The 21,051-nt window shown below is 38.4% G+C and overlaps 1 protein-coding gene across 1 annotated transcript; it reads left to right on the forward strand.

The window, feature by feature from the left end:
• The first annotated feature begins 9,017 nt into the window (after positions 1–9,017).
• Positions 9,018–10,121, forward strand: LOC109155179. Its single transcript, XM_019302907.1, has one exon. The coding sequence runs from the start codon at positions 9,018–9,020 to the stop codon at positions 10,119–10,121; it is 1,104 nt and encodes a 367-aa protein (XP_019158452.1).
• The last annotated feature ends 10,930 nt before the right edge of the window (positions 10,122–21,051 follow it).

Here is a 21,051-nt window from a genome sequence, read left to right on the forward strand (position 1 = left end):
TCCTGTTGAAATACCACTTGGTGTGATTCCACTTGTTGCGAATTGTTGACGGGTGCATCTTCGGGTTCATCTACTGGGATTTCTTTCGATGGAATTCCGGGTGCAATTTCAGTTGTAGGTGTGAGTGATATTTCGGGTGTCACATTGGATATTGTCTCAACTTGGTGAGTACCCATATCACTTGATTCTTCTACCTCCTGCAACACATTATCTTCAAAAGAATCATTAGAATTATTTAAATCATGATTACCTCATTATCTTTGCCATTTTTGTCGTGATTTTCGTCGAACACAACGTGAATGGATTCTTCTACCACCATGGTTGATTTGTTGAAAATTCTCTATGCCTTGCTGTAGACGAATATCCTAAGAATGTTCCTTCATCCGCTTGCTCGTCAAAAGTCTTTAATTGAGACTTTCCATTACCATGTATAAAACATTTACAACCAAATGTATGAAAATAGGTGAGATTGGGTTTTCTCCCTTTCCATAATTCATATGGTGTTTTGTTATAGGACATGTGGATTAGACTGCGATTTTGAGTGTAGCACGCCGTATTGATTGCTTCTGCCCAAAATCTCTTTGGTAGCCCGTCGGCTGATATCATGACTCGTGCGGCATCCTTGAGTGTTCGATTTCTTCTTTAAGCTACACCATTTTGTTGCGGCGTTCGTGCGGCAGATAATTGATGTAAGATTCCTTGTGAGTTGCAGAATGATTGAATCACTCTGTTCACAAATTTTGTTCCTCGATCGGTTTGTATTGTTACAATCTTCATGTCCTTTTCGACTTGCAGTAGCTTCAATAGCTCTGGCAACTTTGATAAGACTTCATCCTTTTCCTTGATGAATATTGTCCATGTGTACCTGGAAACATCATCAACAACAACCAAAGTATATTTCTTACCACTTATACTTACTGGGTCTACTGGACCAAATAAATCCATGTGTAGTAGACTTAAGGGTCTTGATGTTGACTCTTGAGCTTTGGCTTTGAATGATGTTTTGATTTGTTTTCCTTTCTGGCATGCGTCACATATTTGATCCTTTTTGAACACAATATTGGGTAGTCCTTCGACTAGCTTATTTCTTGCAAGCTTGTTGATGGTTTTGAAATTCAAATGATTTAGCCTTCTGTGCCATTCCCAACTAGCTTCATTCGAATTGTTTGCCATCAAGCATACAGAATCCTTTGTTGTACTCCAATCTACAACATACATATTTTTCTTTCTTGATCCGGGGAGTACGACTTCATTCGTAGATTTGTCCTTGACTTGACATTTGCCTTTGTAAAATTCTACGAGATATCCTTTGTCGCAAAATTGACTTGTACTAAACAAGTTGAATTTTAATCTTTCGACATAAGATACATCATCAATTGCCCCTGTTCCTTTGGTCATTCCATATCGATCGTTTCCACCGAAAACTACTTTTGGTCCTTCGATACTTTTGAACTCAACTAGACTAGCTTTATTGCCGGTCATATGTCGAGAGCATCCGCTATCGAAATGCCAAACTTCCTGCAAAAAAGATTAATTACTTTTAGGTACCCATACTTGTTTGGGTCCTTTAGTGTTAGTAATTTTTGGCATCCAAATCCACCTAGATCCCACTGATCCAAGAGTAGGTGATTTGTAACCATTAAAGACTCTATAATCATAAAGCACTTGCGAATAATGCTTTGGTGCGGGTTGGGAAGCAGATAGTTGCTTGATCCTATGAAAAAGAGCAAATCTGGACTTGGTCCATGGTTTGTCTTCAAGCGACCAATCTTGTTCTGAGGGATATAATCTCCCAGCCCCAATTCTTGGAATTCTTCCCATATTCCTATGAGGTTTTGTTGCACTAGACTTGTTGGCTCTCTTTTGAGATACAATTTTTGCCTTTTAAAATTTTGTTGCCTATCCGAGATATTAATCTTTGGATTCGGCCTTACAACATTTTTCTGGGCATTTATTTGATTACCAACTCCTTGTCTCATTGTGCTATACTGACTTTTCACAAATTTTACCACTGGACCTTTATTAATTAAAGTAGTAGCAGAATTAGTCAGTTTCACAGGGGTTTGAGAACATGATGGATCGTAGCCTAATCCGGCTTTATCTCCAGCGGGTTTTTGCATGTTTACCATTTTATCCATTATTTTGGATGAATTTGTAAATGATGCGATTACTTCCCGAAGGTTATGTTCTCGAACCTCTCTAGCTTTACACTCTTCTTGAAGTCGAACATTTTCGGCTTTCAATTTACTCATTTCATTTAGAGCATTTTGCAATTTTTGTGTCATTTCTTCCTTTTCAAGGATTAACGTATTATTGCGCTCTTTAATTTGAGTATGAGTGGCCATGACCTTTTGACAATCTTCCATAAGGCTTTGAAATGATTCTTGAGTCTCGAAAGAGGTGTCAACGGAACTAAAAGAGCTAAAAGAACTAGAAGATACCTCTTCGTCGATTTCACGCGCCATATAGCATTCCTCATGTTCGGATGTCTTGCTTACTATACATAGTAGCGCCGTATCTTCTTGTGATGAATCACTCTTGTCGCTAGATGATTCTTCGGATCCACTTGCTTCTAATGGATCGCTTATTAGTGCTTTCCGTTTGTCCTTTTTGAATTTCTTTTCTTTGGATTTGTATTCCAGCTGTGGAGAGTTAGAAGTATTCGAATTTTTGTTCGCCTTGGGGTGTGGACATTCGGCCATAAAGTGTCCAGGCTTTCTACAATTGTAACACACATTTGTGTTTTCTTCGGTAGATTCTCTTCTTGATCTTCTATTCTCCCGAAAAGAATTTCCTTGTGGTGATCCTTTGTTCTTTCACATGAACTTCTTGAATTTCCTAACAAATAAGGAAAATTGTTCATCAGATAAAAAATCATTATTTCCTACTGACCTTGATGTGGATGGTTGTTCGGCCATCAGTGCAGATGTTCGTTCAACACGTTCTTCGTCGACTCGTGTCTTCATTTCGAATTCATACGACTTAAGATCACTAAAGAGTTTATCCGTAGATAATGTCCTTAGATCTCTATGATCGCGCATTGTGGTCACCTTCATACCCAACTTGTAGGTAGTCCGCGTAACACTTTGAGCGATATTTCCTTCTGGGTAATGGTCTTTCCCAGATCCGTGATTTCTCCAAGGATTTTGATCAATCGAGCTTCCATGTCGGTGATGCTTTCGTTCGATAGCATTTTGAAATCTTCGAACCTCTTCATGGCGATGGTTAGTTTGTTGTCTTTTTCTTGTTCGTCGCCTTCACCGATACCGATAAGTGTATCCCATATTTCTTTTGCTGTGGTGCACTTTCGAATCTCTAGGAATATGGTGTCATCTACGGCCTTGAACAAAATATCTTTGGCAATATTGTCCAAATTATTTCGTCCTCTATCTCCACTTGTCCATTCCATTTTTGGCTTTGGAACATATTGTGGAGCATTTGGATCTCGTGCAACGGCAGTATTAACTTCCATGATCTTGATAGGACCATTTGTGATGACTTCCCACATTTCATCATTTAGAGCAGATAAGTGCACCTGCATTCGAATTTTCCAATCATCAAATTTGTCAAGTGAGAAAAGCAGATTTTGAGCGAGAACCATATCTCTCTTCATCTTGAAGATTTTGAGATCTGTCTAGCAGTCAAAATTGACTCAAATAGACAACCGCTTTGATACCACTTGTTGGTCCCGAAAAGGTGGCGAGAAGTCTAGAGGGGGGGGGGGGGGGTGAATAGATTTCTCTAACTTTTCAACTTCTTTTGCAAAACACACAAGGCAAATAACACTTTGGTAATTTCAACTCTAAGTAACAAGCATCAACAAGATAAACAACTTAGAGTGTGCAGCGGAATGGGTAGCGGCAAAGTGTTATGCTTAATTAGTGCGGTGCTCAAAGAGAGATTCTAAACATGCAACACGTTAGAAACATTTGATATGGTTCAATAATGATGTACGCAAAGATTGGCTTGCATGCAGACGTGGGAACTATTAAACACAGACAGATAAAGATATGCGATAAATCGTAATCGGGTTAGTTCGCAGTTAGAATAAGCATGCACAAAATATATGAGCAGTAAGTAAAGAGAGAGAGAGATTTATAGTGGTTCGGAGATGGTGTAATTCTCCTACTCCATTCTTCTCCTTTCACTTCAATGAGGAAATTCACTATTCTTCGATCACCCAGATACAATAGTGAATAACTGTCCACCGATACTTCTCCGAGTGTTTCCCACAAAGCTACACTCCTCCAAGGTTTTTTGCAAGCTCCTCTTGTTACTCCGCCTTCCCGAGTACTTCGCACCAAGCTATATTCCTACACCACGAGAACTACGCACAAAGCTACGCTCTCACAGGGTTTTCACAAGCTCCCCTTGTTACTCTGCCCTTTACAATGAGTGCTACACACAAAGCTACACTCAACCAGGGTTTTTCACTCTCTCTAGTTACTCCGCCCTCTTTCTACACATAGTAGAGAAATTTACAAAGAGATAAAAATTTTCTCTCACTCAGACTTGAATTCTATCGTGTATAGCTCAATATATCACTTCTTGAATGATTTGAATATTTCTTGTTTTTCTCTTGCTTTTGTATCTTAATTGATCAGCCGTAATTCAAATCATAAATCGCTCAATCGTTATTTTTTTCTTCAAGTCTGCTTGGACAATTTATAGCCAATGAAAGCTATTTGCCCGTTGATCAACTTTCGATCTCGATCGTCCATCTTCGTATGTAGTTGATCAAAATAAAGTTGTCAACTTGATCTGAAAAGTTAGGTAGTAGCCTTTCGCCTTTTGTCAGATGATTTGAATATTTTGCCCGTTTCCGTGTCTTGAATTTTGTAGCCTCCAAAATTTGAATAAGTTCGGCATGGCAATCTTGACATTTCTTGTCATTCATAAATGTTCTGACATATCAAGTTGATCAAATAATTCATCTGCTGATTCTTGCTTGAGTATGAAAATATATCTCCGTGAATCAACCTTCTTCGAGCGTCTCCGGTTCAATCGTAAAAATATTGTTGTTCAGATGAAAATATATCAGCTATTTTCCCCTTCACGATCCATGTAGAATGATAAATTGGAACCTCTGTAAAAACTTCATAGTTGTGCATGGTGAGATGCTCTGTTTCGATTTTGAGCTTAGTCCACCTTACTTGGTGTGTTCCTTTATTAGGTGCATGGCTTTTGTGAGACTTGTGCATTCAACTTTGGTTAGTCTCCCTTTTTGCTTAGTCTCCACCTTGCATAGTCTCCAAGCTACTTAGTCTCCCATGTTCCTTAGTCTCCAATACGGTTTCCTTAGTCTCCCATATGGTGTTCCTTAGTCTCCCAAGTAAGGTAAAAATACTTAACTTGAGATTCGAACTTAAGATCATTTGGCATAACTTACACGCATATCATCTAACTCTTCTAACATGGTTCTTGGTGACATATCTGCATCATAATTGTGTTGAGCTATAATCCCGCTTAACTTCTTCATATAAATTATGATTTTCCAGTCTTGCACATGGGTTGCATGATATGGGTGCACCATACTATGTAGACTCAATCTGACTCAAATAGAATAAAATTGGGGACTACTTGATTTTTTAAAAATACATTCGGCTCATCAAAATTTACATTTTATTTCTAACATTGGGAAAGGGGAGAAAACGTATACAAAAGCCTATATGTGGTCATCCACGTACTAGGAAATATCCTAAGGGTTCATGCACCTTTCACCTAGGACCACGGGGTACCAATTCAACTAGCATGGAATACACGAGACTCTTTTATCCTACGAACGGTACCTGAAACATCAAACTAGACTTAGGCATGGTAAACGGAGTTCGTCGGGACACCACGAGGGTCGGGGAACATCAAACGGGGAAGCCAAAATCCCAATGTGGGAAAAATCCAGCGGGTGGCCGGCGGGTGGTGGACCTTGGAAGGACTTGCGAGTTTGGGGGTTGGGTGCATTGGAAGGACTTGTGTCCTTCTCCCCCACAGTTGAAGCATCGCCAGGGGTTTCCCATGCAGTCCTTGCCTCTATGGTCCTTATTGCATCTTCAACAAAGGAAGGGTCTTGCATTAATTTCGTTGTTTCTCAGGGGTGGTCCTTGGCCGGCTGGGTTGCCTGGCCTTGTGTTAGTGTCGTTCCTTATTCTTTTCACGGGGGGTGCCCCCACCTCCCGTGTTTCTCTTTTGAATTTGTTCCTGGACTCCAAGTTGTAGTAGCTGGATCCGATAGAGGTTGGCGGCGCTGGAGTAAGCTTCGTTGAGGGTTCGGGGTCTGCTTACGATTAGTGCCTTTCGGGCTTCGAAGTTGAGGCCCGATATAAATCTTTCTACCTTGGTTGCCTCTGTAGGGACCAGTTCTGGTGCGAAGCGTGCTAGTTCGAGGAACCATTTATGGTATTCCATGACGGTGGTCATTCCTTGTTTTAGGTGAAGGAACTCCTCGTGCATGGATGCTCTTACGTGTGCTAGGTAGAAGCACTCTCGTAGTCATGTCTTTAGGTCCTCCCAGTTGAACCCTGGTTCCTGTCTGTAAGTGGGCCCCTCGTGGATCCACCAAAGATTAGCCTCGTGTCCAAAGTAGAACGAGGCTATCTCTACACGATGTTCTTTTGAGGGTTTTGCGCAGCAGATAAGAAAGAAGAGAAAGGGAATAAGTTTTTGGCTTTTGTTTTTAGGCATTAGGGAGACAGCAGCAAAGACGTACGACACAGAACAGGAAAAAAGGGAGAAGAATACGAAAGCTTGGGAGCGGCAGCGGCAACGGCTTCATCAAGGAAATTCCGAGCTTCAATCGCAGCTATCATCTTCTTTGGCTTGAATATTTTCTCCCTCACTTTTATTTTTGTTTAGATTTCCAGAATGTTATTTCTTGAACAATCCATATATTTAAATATGATTCTTGGCTAGAACTTTTAATTAGAGATTTGGATTAACCTAGATTAGATTAATTGACTATTTTTCATGTGTTGATTCTTCCAATTTCAGTTTAATAATTGAACTTATTATATTTATTTTATGTATTTTATTTGTGGATTGTGTGACTGGCCATTGCATAATTCAAATATTTGGGCTCATAAGAAGAACTGACAGGTGAATTATGAACCTAGAACTCGTAAGATAAACACAATTGACCTAGACTAGACATAGCTTTAGGTATTTGTGGTGAGATTTGATTGTTGCTTAATGGGTTCAATTAATGTTGGTGAGATATCGACGGATGATCACAGTTAATTGGATACAACCTAGTAGCTCGACGGAGTATTAGGATATAATTGGAGCAATCATCACTATAATTACAAGAATTAATATTTAGGAGAGTTAGTTAATTATCTAATAGGTGAATCCCAAATCCCTAGTCTTCTCTCAATTGGAATTTCCCTTTACTTTAATTTCATAAATATTCTTTTTAATTATATTAATTCTAATTATTTGCGTTTTTCCTAATCAACAAATTGATTATTTAAGATAACAGTTAATAGTGTTCTTCGTGGGATCGACCCTGGAATACTCCAGGAATTTATACTCTGATTGACTCTGTGCGCTTGCAGATTATAGCAATCAAGTTTTTGGCACCGTTGCCGGGGAACACTGTATTAAAATGTCTTCTTTAAACTTTTTATTTTCAAATTTATTTTAGTTGGTTGGTTCGTTATTACTTTATTTTTATTTTTATTTAGTTTTTGTTTTTCTGTTTTTATTTTATTTTGTTTATGAACTTAAGGCGATCACTAAGGTATAAAAACGCTAAATTATTTCCTATTGATCTTGAAATTGAGCGTACTTGCAGAAAAAACAGGGTACGAAGTCGGCTTGAAATGGCTGAAAACAATAGAGTGGGTCAATAGGATGACCCCATACCACCAATAGTTCCACCTCCTCACAATCAAGCAGCTCAACCACGTCTTCGAGACATCCAAAGACCGGTAATAGCTATTAACACTTCTTGCATTCAATTATCTGATGCAGCTAGGAATTATGAACTCAAGACATTCCATCTGAATATGCTCCCTACCTTTAACGGTTTGGGAAGTGAAGATGCTTTGGGTTTCATGCGAGAGCTCTATAGTACGGTACAAACTTTACCTTTAAATAATTTATCTGAAGAAGAGCTTAGAATGAAATGTTTTCCATATTGCATGAGGGGTGATGCTAGGCAGTGGTTGTTAAATTTACCAGAGGGTTCTTTAAGAGCTTGGGATGATGTTTACAATGCTTTCATGTTTAAATATTATTCATCTCAAAAGACAATGGACTATAGGAGTAGGATATGCACTTTTACTCAAAGAGAGACTGAGTTATTTCATGAAGCATGGGATCGTTTTAAATTACTTTTGACACAATGTCCACACCATCAATTCCCATTGTTATTGTTGACAGAATTCTTTTATGATGGTTTAACTCCTAATTGTCAGTCTCTTGTAGATACTGCTGCAGGTGGATACACAGGTGATAAAAATAGTGATGAATTAGAAGCTATTTATGAGAGCTTAGCTACTAATTCTCGACAAAAGGCAGTGAGAGGTCGAAGAGCTGCTATGCATGAAATTAGCACACAATCTGAGTTGACAACACAAGTGGCTGAATTGACTAAACAGATGAACTTGTTAATGACTCGTGATAGTTCGAATAGAGAATTTTGTATTTATTGCAATGCATATGGTCATAATTCTTCTATTTGTATGAATGCAGAGTCATCGCAACCATATTATGAAGAAGTCAATTACATGGGATCCAATATGGGTAGGCAACAACCCAGGAGTGATCCATTTTCCCATACTTATAATCCAGGTTGGCGAAACCACCCTAACTTCTCATTGAGAGATCAAGGTAATGCAAGACCAATGGGACCACTTGGATTTCAGCAACAAGGACCATCAGGATTGCAGCATCAACAATACAGACCCTTCCAGCAGCCACCTGCACCACAACAGTCTCAACTTCCTGCTCAGGAAAAAAAGCCTCAATTGGAGGAGATGTTCATGCAATACATGGCTAGCCAGGACACTATGATGAAGAAAATGGATGAAAAAATTGATAAGGTTGCTCAATCCAACGAAGCATCCATTCATAATTTAGAGGTGCAAGTAGGTCAGTTGGCTAAATTGGTTGCAGAAAAAGATCGAGGTAAGTTTCCTAGTACCACTGAAATAAACCCTAGGGAAGGAGCTATGGCTGTCACGTTGAGAAGTGGTAAGATATTGAATGAAGTTATGAAAGAAAATGAACCCACGAGGGTTGAGAAAGAGAGTGATAAAGAAGAGGATCAAGTGCCTAAAGAGAATTCTAGTGATCAAAACCTCACTTCCTCTATAGTAAAACCTTATGTACCCCCCATTCCATATCCACAAAGGTTACAAAAGAGGAACTGGGACAATAAATTTAAAAGATTTTTGGAGGTTTTTAAAAAATTGCAGATTAATATTCCTTTTGCAGAAACACTTGCTAATATGCCATCTTATGCCAAGTACATTAAGGAAATTGTGTCTAATAAAAAGAAATTGGAAGAGTTTGCTACTGTGCACCTAAATGAGGAGTGTAGTGCTATTCTACAAAGCAAATTACCTCCTAAGCTAATGGATCCAGGAAGTTTTTCTATTCCTTGCACTATTGGTAATACTGTTATTGATAAATGCTTATGTGATCTAGGTGCCAGTATTAACCTTATGCCTTTAATTCTTTTCAATAAGTTGGAAATAGCTGAAATGAAGCCAACAACAATCTCTCTTCAACTTGCTGACAGATCAGTCAAGTACCCGCTTGGAGTAGTGGATGATATCTTGGTAAAAGATGGTAAATTTTATTTTCCTGCTGATTTTCTGATTCTTGATATGGGTAGTGATACAGATACATCTCTTACACTTGGTAGACCATTTTTGTTAACAGGAGGAGTATTAATTGATATGCCTTTAGGGAAATTGATTTTTAGAGTAGGTACAGAAAAAGAGGAACTCTCTATCTCTAAAGCTGTAAAATTACCAACTTTTGATGAATCATGTCTTTTTGTTGATGTTATTGAGAAACCTTCAGAAGAAGAATTTGTTAAGCATTCACCTAGTGAAACACCACATCAACTTGAACTTAAACCACCTTCATTATATTGCGGTTCAAATATGAATTTTTGAGTAACAATGATACTTTTCTTATGTTTTCTTATGCTCATTTACTTCATGCAAAAGAAGAGAGATTGTGGAGAACATTGACTAAAGCTTGGCATGACAAAAATAATTTTTGGAGAGAATTCAATGTAGGGCAAGAAGTTTTGTTGTCTAATTCTTGTCTTAAGTTTTTTCTAGAGAAATTGATGTCTAGATGGTTTGGTCCTTTCATGGTCACTAAAGATTTTTCGTATGAGGCCATAGAGATTGAAAGAGAGAAAAAGAGACCATTCATGGTTGCTTCACCAAAAGGCAGCCCCGGAAGAATCTGGCAACTAACAGGGAAGTTTCCTGTTTATTTTTTTTTCTCATACTTCCTTTTATATTTAACATTGAGGACAATGTTGAGTTTGAGTGTGGGGAAGGGAAAGTAAGATTAGGGGATGCTTTCTGCAAGTTTTATGCAAAATAGGCATTTTATGCAAAATAGGCAATATCAAGAAAAATTATGCATTTCTTTTCTGCAATTTTATGCATTTTCTCTATTGCTGCTACAGTAATGCGGAAAATTGCAGAAAAGAAATGCAGAATTTTTTTTTATATTGCCTATTTTGCATAAAATGCCTATTTTGCATAAAATTCTGCATTTTTCTTTATACAGTTTCTGCACAAATTTTCTGCATTTTATGACATTTTCAGCGTCATTTCTTTCATTTTTCTGCAATTTTTCAACAAAATAAAGTTTTAAAAAAATACCTTCTAATGACTATGTTGATTGGGAGATAGATTCTAGTGTTTTGGGAGTGCATAATATCAATAAATGTGGTTGGTTATATGTATGCTTTCATAGAGTTGGTAGTCAAATTCTGTCACACCGTGAGCTTTTGAGCCTAGAGGTTGCCCACTGCAGCTTATTTTCTTTTTGAGTGTTTATTTGCTCTCTTTGATTGTGTTACTTCTAGAACTTGCTTCATACCATTTCAGAGCTACATGTTATATGATGACACGAGAATGATTAAGGCATTAGGATTTAGCCGTATAGCCTAAAAATGACCACATCCTTATACATGTTATATTTCCCCTAGTGAACCATTTTGGGCTTTATAATTAATATAAGACATTTTTCTTCATTAGCCAATCCCAAAGAACCTTAGCTCATAAAAAGAAGTCTCTTTACCCGTCCTTGAGTCAGTGGATGTCATTATTTCATTTATCTGTGCAAAATGACCAAAACTGATGAAGTATGAGCGAGATTGGAGTTGAAAGGTGATTTTACAATTGGTTTTCTTTGGGTGAGGAATTGTTGTGATCAAAGGGGATGAAAAATGAGAAAAAAAAAAGAAGAACAAAATGATATGTTCTAATTTTGTGGGTTGAAAATCTTGATAGCCCAAACTTTTGTGCTCATTTTATTCTTAAAACGATTTATGAGCAGTGAAGGCATGATAGAAATTTGATGGTTATGAGAAGAGTACCATTGAGGGTGATGTGGAAATGAGGAGCTATTTATTCGGTTTTACCAGAAAAAAGGGAAAAAAATGAAAAAAATGAAAAATGAAAAATGAGATTTTGAAAGTTGTTTTGGGAGTTTATCAGTGAAACGGATGAGGGAGAATGAAGTATAAGTGACGGCTTTTTTTTGGTAGAGTTCATTGCATTGGTAGAATACAGTTTCTTGCTCTTGATATGGTGAAATTATGGCTCTACTGATTCCTTGGACTTTCTTTGTATTTCCTTATATCCTTTCTTTCATAAACCACATACCCTTGGCCCCATTACAACCCAGAAATAAAGACCTTTTGACTCGTGTTCTTCATATAATTTTGGTAGCGGAGTTTTGGTGGACAAGCGAGCCTATGGCAAGTTCACCCTCAATAGAGGATGGTGTGTACCTTTCTTATACATATATTTGTGAGAGATTGAGTGAACAACCGTGAGGACTACTATTCTCTATTGTCTTGTGTGCGTATGACTTTGATCTCTCATGAAGTATTATGTGTTTACCATCTCCTTGAATTGAATGCCTAGTTGACATGGTTATGGTTGGTAGTTTGATTTCATTGCATAAGTTTGCTTGGGGACAAGCAAAACCTTGAGTGTGGGGAAGTTTGATAAGCTTAATTTCTACGCATTATTTGGGCAATTTTAGTAAGTGATTTTCATGAATAAATTAAGTTTTAGAGTTGGTTTTATAATAAATATTATATTATTTATATGTTACTAGTTTAGATTGATTTTAATAAGTATTAGACTAATGTTGCATTTTTATTAATATAAATAGGAGTATTATTTTAACTACAGTATTAGATTCATTTGTTAGTTTTATATATTCAATTGTTTTAATAATTAGGTTTTATTAAGTTGTGTTTAGCTGATAATTATTTGGCTTTAATTTGATATTGTTTTCTTTTGAGGGTTTTGCGCAGCAGATAAGAAAGAAGAGAATGGGAATAAGTTTTTGGCTTTTGTTTTTAGGCATTAGGGAGACGGCAGCAAAGACGTACGACACAGAACAGGAAAAAAGGGAGAAGAATACGAAAGCTTGGGAGCGGCAGCGGCAGCGGCAACGGCTTCATCAAGGAAATTCCGAGCTTCAATCGCAGCTATCATCTTCTTAGGCTTGAATATTTTCTCCCTCACTTTTATTTTTGTTTAGATTTCCAGAATGTTATTTCTTGAACAATCCATATATTTAAATATGATTCTTGGCTAGAACTTTTAATTAGGGATTTGGATTAGCCTAGATTAGATTAATTGACTATTTTTCATGTGTTGATTATTCCAATTTCAGTTTAATAATTGAACTTGATTATATTTATTTTATGTATTTTAATTGTGGATTGTGTGACTGGCCATTGCATAATTCAAATATTAGGGTTCATAAGAAGAACTGATAGGTGAATTATGAACCTAGAACTAGTAAGATAAACACAATTGACCTAGACTAGACATAACTTTAGGTATTTGTGGTGAGATTTTATTGTTGCTTAATGGGTTCAATTAATGTTGGTGAGATATCGACGGATGATCACAGTTAATTGGATACAACCTAGTAGCTCGACGGAGTATTAGGATATAATTGGAGCAATCATCACTATAATTACAAAAATTAATATTTAGGAGAGTTAGTTAATTATCTAATAGGTGAATCCCAAATCCCTAGTCTTCTCTCAATTGGAATTTCCCTTTACTTTAATTTCATAAATATTCTTTTTAATTATATTAATTCTAATTATTTGCGTTTTTCCTAATCAACAAATTGATTATTTAAGATAACAGTTAATAGTGTTATTCGTGGGATCGACCCTAGAATACTCCAGGAATTTATACTCTGATTGACTCTGTGCGCTTGCAAATTATAGCAATCAGCATTCTACTAATCCCAGGATCTTGTCGAAGGTCCGAATCCATTCTTCGAGGATTGCGGGGTCTTCTTCTCCTGAGAAGATGGGTGGTCGATGATTTGAAACTTGCCGGGTGATTTCAGAGTTTGCGTTTGGTGGTGGATGTGGTGGTCTGTTGTTGCGGAGAGCTACGTCGCTCAGTGCCTGGGCAACCTGCGTTAGTTGCTGTAGAGTTTGAGCCAGGGGATCGTGTATGGTAGGTTCCGGGGTTCTTGTCTGTCTTCTGTTTGGTGCCATGTTGTCGGTCTACAGGGCTAATGTTTATAATAATGATGAGTTTGAGTGTTGCACCCTTACCTTGATGCGATAAGCGAAGGGGAGAGTTCTTTAAATTAAATGGAGGGTAGAGTGAGGGAAAGTTATGTGACGATGGGTAGGCTCACAATCTCACCGCGCGTCCAATGATTCCTAACTCCTATGTTCCTAAATACCTAGAGTTCAAGCCTAGCGTCCTACAGTTCGGTCTTAAGAGTCTTATCCTAGGGTCAAACTTAGGCTCTGATACCATCTGTAACACCCCGAAATTTTTAAAACTTTTCAATCTTATAATATAAAGGCAATTTATTAATTAATTCCAAATAGAGCATTCTGAACATAAGGGTCTGGGGTGTTATGCCACATCTGAGCTGGAGAACTCAGATGCACAGGCTACATCAACTAACTATCCTCAAACAATGTCATTACATCATCAAGGCACGCAGGCCGAAAGGAAAGATTAACTATCTAAGCCGAGGTCCTCTAGCGCGCTCCAGTGACTAATCATCTGTGCCTGAAAGCCAAATATATCTGTTCAGCGAATAATGCTGGTAACCCACTCTAACGCGTTAAAATACAATATAGGTATATATATATATATATATATATATAGGAAAACCATTTTGAAGTAGGAAGATATATACATAGGAGACTCTAGTTTTTAAAAACCAAGATTAGACTCGACAGATAGGGATAAACACATTCAACAATGATAATCAATTAGGTAGAGACAACATAATATATATATGTATCTAAGGTCACAGTTTACTTTCATGTTATTCACATCATCATTCAATCAATATCTTTGTCACACAAACATACTTTGGTGGCGCCACTGGACCAATCGCATGCCCATACAAGAGAGTTAGCGCATATAGCGCTAAAACGGCCCCGCACACCGCTGTCAAGCTCAGTCGGTGGATCGCAGCCGACCATAGCCCTACACACCGCTGACGAGCTCAGTCAGTGGAGTATGGCCTTCCTCGTGGCCTGTAGCCCTACACACCGCTGACGCGTTCAGTCGGTGGACTACAGCACACGAGGCCCACTTGGTGAACTGCAGCCCTACACACCGCTGACGAGCTCAGTTGGTGGACTACAGCCTATGAGAACCAACTTGACCGCAGCCAAGAGTCATGCACATATATCACGTAGCAAGCACATGCAATTCACATTAACATATTGAGAAAGGGGAGAAAACATATAAAGAAGCCTAGGTGTGGTCATCCAAGTACTAAGAAATATCCTAAGGGTTCATGCACATTTCACCTAGGACCACGGGGTACCAATTCAACTAGCATGCAATACACGAGACTCTTTTATCCTACGAACAGTACCCGAAACATCAAACTAGACTTATGCACGATAAATGGAGTCCGTCGTGACACCACGAGGGTCAGGGAACATCAAACGGGGAAGCCAAAATCCCAAGGTGGGAAAAATCCAGCGGGTGGCCGGCGGGTGGAGGACCACCCGCCGGCGGCGATTCTCCGGGCAGCGGGTGCCCGGCGGGCAGTCGTCTGCCCGCTGCCGGCGAGGCCAATTTGGGCAGCGGGTCCCCCAACCCCCACCTACCCCCCACTGACTCTTTTTCAATATTTTGGTCCCGGGATTTTCCGTGGAACCCGAAACCATATTTAGACACTTTCAAACGTAAACGAAAACACCACGTAGTCAAATAACGGATCAAAACCAAGAATCACAATGAACACATCCTAACAGGACTTCTAAACATAATCAATAACCGAACATGCGAATTCCCACCCAAATATACCAAGAATATCACGATACGAAATCCACGATTCAACCTAGGGCTCTAATCATATTTAACCAAAAATCCTTTCTTGTGTAGCTTAAAAGCCAAGCCAAAATGTTTAATTGTAAACACAATTTCGAACCCAAGCCTATTCTTTACTAACCCAACCTCTAAACCACTTGAGCTAATTGTCTTCCTTAAAACCTACTCAATTTTAATTCCATTTAAACCATGAATCCTCATCTTTACCCAAATCCCTAAATTAAATCATCTTTTCCCCAAATTTTTCCCACAATCCCTAATTTCCGAAATTCCCTTCTTCCTTCTTCTACCCTACCCGTGAACCACCGAGCACCCACCCCCTCCCGTCGCCACCAGCAACCCGCCACCGCACCTGTAACACCCCGAAATTTTTCAACTTTTAAGACTTATATAATAAAGGTAAATTCTCATTAAATCCCAAACGTAATATAATAGAGTACGGGGTGCTATGCCACACTTGAGCTAAAGAACTCAGGTGCACAGCCTAACAAACTGATATCCTCGATAAAGTAAATACATAAGCATGACACGCAGGCCAAAAGGGAAACTATCTACTCTACGCTCCAAATCTCTAGCGCGCTCCGGTGTCTACTCCTCTATGCCTGAAAGCCAAATATATCTGTTCAGCGAGAGATGCTGGTAACCCACTCCAACGCGTTGAAATATAGTATAGATAAATATATATATAGATATACAAAAATCATTTCGAAGCGGAAGGCATATGCTTAATTAAGAGACACTAGTTTTAAAATCAGGAATAGACTCGGCAAATAGGGATAAGTACATCAGACAACAACAATAACATCATAAGGAATACACATTTACGGTCACAAGTCACTTCTCAATTCCAATCCACATCATCATCCAATCGTCATTCATATCACATAATCATCGATGGCGCTACGGGACCAATCGCATGCCCCGAACATGAGGGTTAATGCCTATAGCATTAACACGGCCCCTCAGCACCCTACCTCAGTACCGTAGTACGAGGGGAGTTGATCGCAACCAACCCTTGGAGAACCACTGACGAACTCAACGTCGGACCACGATCCGACACACCGCTGACGCGCCCAGTCGGTGGACCGTGATCCCCTTTACAAGGGGGGACTTACGACCCTACACACCGTTGGTACGCACAATCGGCGGGCCGTAGCGGATCAAGCCCGACACACCGCTGAGCTAAACTCAGTCGGTGGGCAAAGATCCTCGGAGACTACGGTCCTACATAACGATGTCCCACCACTCGGTGGGTCGCAGCCAGTCGTAGCCCTACACACCGCCTGATTACTCAGGTCGGTGGACTACAACCTTCCTCGGCTTGTTGTCCCCATACCGCCTGGCGCATCCCGGTCGGTGGGTCATATCACCGAGGCCCATGTTGACCTTCAGTCCTATACATAATCTTTATATACCTGACCGGTCTCTACGGGCTTGGTTAACAGTTGGGATGGTTCTCAACGCATTCAACTGCCCGTATAGTGGACCTTAGTCCTATATCATATCAATATCCCTGACCGATCTTAACCGGCCTGGTTAATAGTTGGGATGGTTCTCAGCCCATTCAACAGCCCGTATAGCCCACTTGATCTTAACCAAGTTGGGGTCATGCATCACGTAATACATAATAACACATAATAACACATAATTCACATAGGGAAGGGGGAGACGTATAATTAAGCTTACATGTGCTCATTCACATACTAAGAATAGTTCCTAAGGGCTCATATAACTTCCACCTAGGTCCACGGGTTACCAATTCCACTAGCATGCAATCCCTAAGACTCGTTTAACCTACGAATGGTACCCGAAATTCCAAACTAGACTCAGGCACGACAAACGAGGTCCGTTGGGACACCATGGGGATCGGGGAACATCAAACGGGGAAGCCGGGGACCCGGGGTGGGGTATGGACCAGCGGGTAGCCGGTGGGTGGGGGTCACCCGCCGGCTGCCCGCCGGTGGGCGCTGTTTCGGGCAGCGCCCTTTTGGGCAGCGGGTAGGTGGTGGCTTCCCTGACCCCCCACCTACGCCCCTCTGACTCATTCGTCAGAAATTTGTCCCGGGATCCTTTGTGGAACCCGAAACCATTCTTAGACACTTTTAGATGCAAATAACGACATCACATAAGCAATTAATGGATCAAAAGCAAGAATCATGTAGGACTTATCCTATATATAAACAACACCCGATCATGCGAATTCCCACCCAAATATAAATCAAGAACGTCACAATACAAATTCCCAATCTGACCTAGGGCTCTAATCCCACCCAAATCATCAAGAACATATTTTATCTTTAACATCAAGAAAATATCAAGATTCGTCAAGAATCATCACATCATAAACAAGAATTTCCTTTTAACATCAAGATCATCAAGATTATCAAGAAAGCATATAAATCATCTTATCAATCATCAAGAACATAACATAATTATCATAGAAGAATTCGATCGAGACACAAGAATATAGAGGGAGGCCAAGGAAGGAGATTATAGCGAAGAAAATAGGTTTTGTTGAGGCATGGGTTATCTCTTAGCCTTAATTAATCCTCCCTTGGCTATTAAGGTTCTTCTCTAAGATTTCCATCTGTTTGATCTCCCTAGGCTTGGTGGTGGGGAGTCCCTTGGGAATTCTTGTGTGGTGATATATATTGTGGTGTGACTTCTAGGTGCCTCCTATGTCCTTTTATATATATATATATATATATATATATATATATATATATATATATATATATATATATATATATATATATATATATATATTTAGGAGTCCTAATTAGGGTCTGAATGGTATGGGTTTACTAATTCTATTCCTTATAAAGGTCCATGGTCCATGGTGGACCATATTAATTAATTAAAGGGAATCCTAATCATGATCTGAATAGTAAAGGCCTACTTTCTTTATTTCTAATAGATAATTAGGTCTAAGACTCCTAATTAGAATCTGATTAGTAAAAAGATTTACTCTCTTTATTCCTAATAGGCTTAAGACTCTAGTCTAGGCAAGGGTCCACGATCCATGGTAGACCACATTAATTAATTAAAGGGAATCCTAGCCAAATTAAATCCCTTTTTAATTATTATTAACAGAATTAATTAAATAATTAATCTGGAATTGAAGACCGTAACACGGGGTGTTACACTCTCCCCCCCTTACAAGAAGCTTCGTCCCAGAAGCTTAGAAATCATTTTGGGGTAAAGAGCCCGAATTAGTATAGTAGTACATAAAGAAGATGTTATATGGGAGATATATACATATGCACATATAAATTCACTGGGTTTAAGCCTAACTATTGTGCTAGCAAAATGCATCAGATAATATGATTATGAATATGCAACACCTAATATGTAAGTTTTACGGGTGACTAATACATAACATAGAAGTCTTACTCGTGGCATGTTCTTTATTTAATTATTTTATAATGATTTAACATATAGGATCACAAGTTGTACCGATCATATAATTATTTATGTATCTAAATGAGAGGCAAATACCACGCGGCTGCAGATTCGGATAGCCACATAATTATTATAAAGTATATATGCACATATATCAACATAGGCGAACCTCATTTACGAATGGATGCAGACGTTTAATTATGTAGTGTAGCATGTTGTGAGCCTAGATGCCATATATGTAGGATCTATGTCTAATCTTTGTGCTTAGCAGATTATACATAGTTACAAAATAACAAGCCTGATATGTATGATAATTAACTATTATGTTATATGTGGAACCTGCAAGTCGTCATGCCTATATGTATACAGTTGTAATTATGCTAAATATGCAATTTCTTAAGTCCATAGGCATAGAGTATGAAGGCACGTGAACCTATTTCAAGTCTTAAATAATAACTAGTCTTATGGAATCGTATGTATTATTCATCATGTTAACTAGTGCATGATTAACAATTAAATTCACGTACTTAATATCGTGACACAACCAAACTTTTGTCATATAAATTCAGGAAGGTCATAAATCATATAACAATTATTCAAATAGTGAAAATCAGATTTTGAGGAAAAGATTGTAAGTAATCAGGGGGGAAGGTTCTTGCTTCTTATGGGGTAAATAAATTCTGGGGAGACAATAGAATTAGGGTCTTTATTTTGCTTACCATGGATAACGGTGGGTGAACACATAACAAGTATTGGCACTTATATGCAGACTGCTTGTAGTTAATAATATTGTATATATGCATAGTGGGATGCCTTATAACATACCGTTTTTGTCTAGCATGCTTTGTATATGTACATGAATGTGTGTAAGTGTGTGTTTTGACATAAACATGCGAGCTATGTGATTTGACATGCAATACATATGAAAAATATAAATTTCCACTTATAAATGGGACCAGGCAATTTGCATACAAATATTCTTTAATAATTGTGAGTAAGATGGCCTAGGTTCACAAGTAGTAAAGGTTTTATCTTGAGAACTCTTGACATAATTTAATCATACAAGCACTTAGGAAAATTAGCTTTATCTCGGCGGTAATTAGATTTTAGGTAGGCATAATTTTTACCTCTAGAAGCCCAGAATACCTAAACAACTTAGAGTTGAAGACCCTTGATTGCTAATGCCTAAATTAATTGATGACCTGATGATGAGGCTAAAGTTTTTAATTATTTAGGGAAGGTAGGAGTGGTAACAGGGAGGTCATGCGAGGGGGAAAAGTAGAATTAGGGCTATCTCAGGATATGTGTATGTATACATATAAGAGTGATGTAATTTGTACGGAATGATATTTCAGGCTTAGGTTATGCGAAGGGCAACCTCAGGGATGTATATAAGATTATCGTAACTGGGGTACATGTGTATTGTTCGGGGCTGGGGATATTATTGTATATAATATGAATGTAACAATTTATATGAATACGTATGAATAAGGGAGGAAGTTTCTATGGGCTCACAGGTTTATACGTGTATATATATATATATATATATATATATATATATATATATATATATATATATATATATATATATATATATAAAAGCATATAGGGACGTACTGTATATGACTCAACCATTTTTAGGATTAGGCGATTAGGGTTAGAGTGTGACAATAATGAAAATAATCATAATAATAATAATTTGGTGTAAGGGTAGCATATGAATGTAATTGGGGTTTACTACATACTTTAGATATATATAGGATTTTTAGGGGAATATATTTAAAGTAGTAGTGATATACTTATTTATGTATAAATGTTTGTTTTAGGGGGGTCCTTATCTTAGTGGTAAGGGTTCTAAACAAGGTATGGGAAGCTTGTGGTCTATCACGCAACATGGACCAAAGTCTAGAGGGATAGTTTTAAGATAGTTTAGGGACACAATATATTTTTCCAAGGATAATTTCTAGATGACCACTTGGTTTAGGTTCCTCGGTTTTCTATCGATCTCACTCAGATTGACTTTCGGGTCAAAACTTAATCTGCAATGTGTTCGAGGTTTTAGATTTTCTAGAAATAGAATTAGACCCTATAATTCCTA

Source organism: Ipomoea nil, unplaced genomic scaffold (genome assembly GCF_001879475.1).
Source record: "Ipomoea nil cultivar Tokyo-kokei standard unplaced genomic scaffold, Asagao_1.1 scaffold2694, whole genome shotgun sequence".
NCBI lineage: Eukaryota > Viridiplantae > Streptophyta > Magnoliopsida > Solanales > Convolvulaceae > Ipomoea > Ipomoea nil.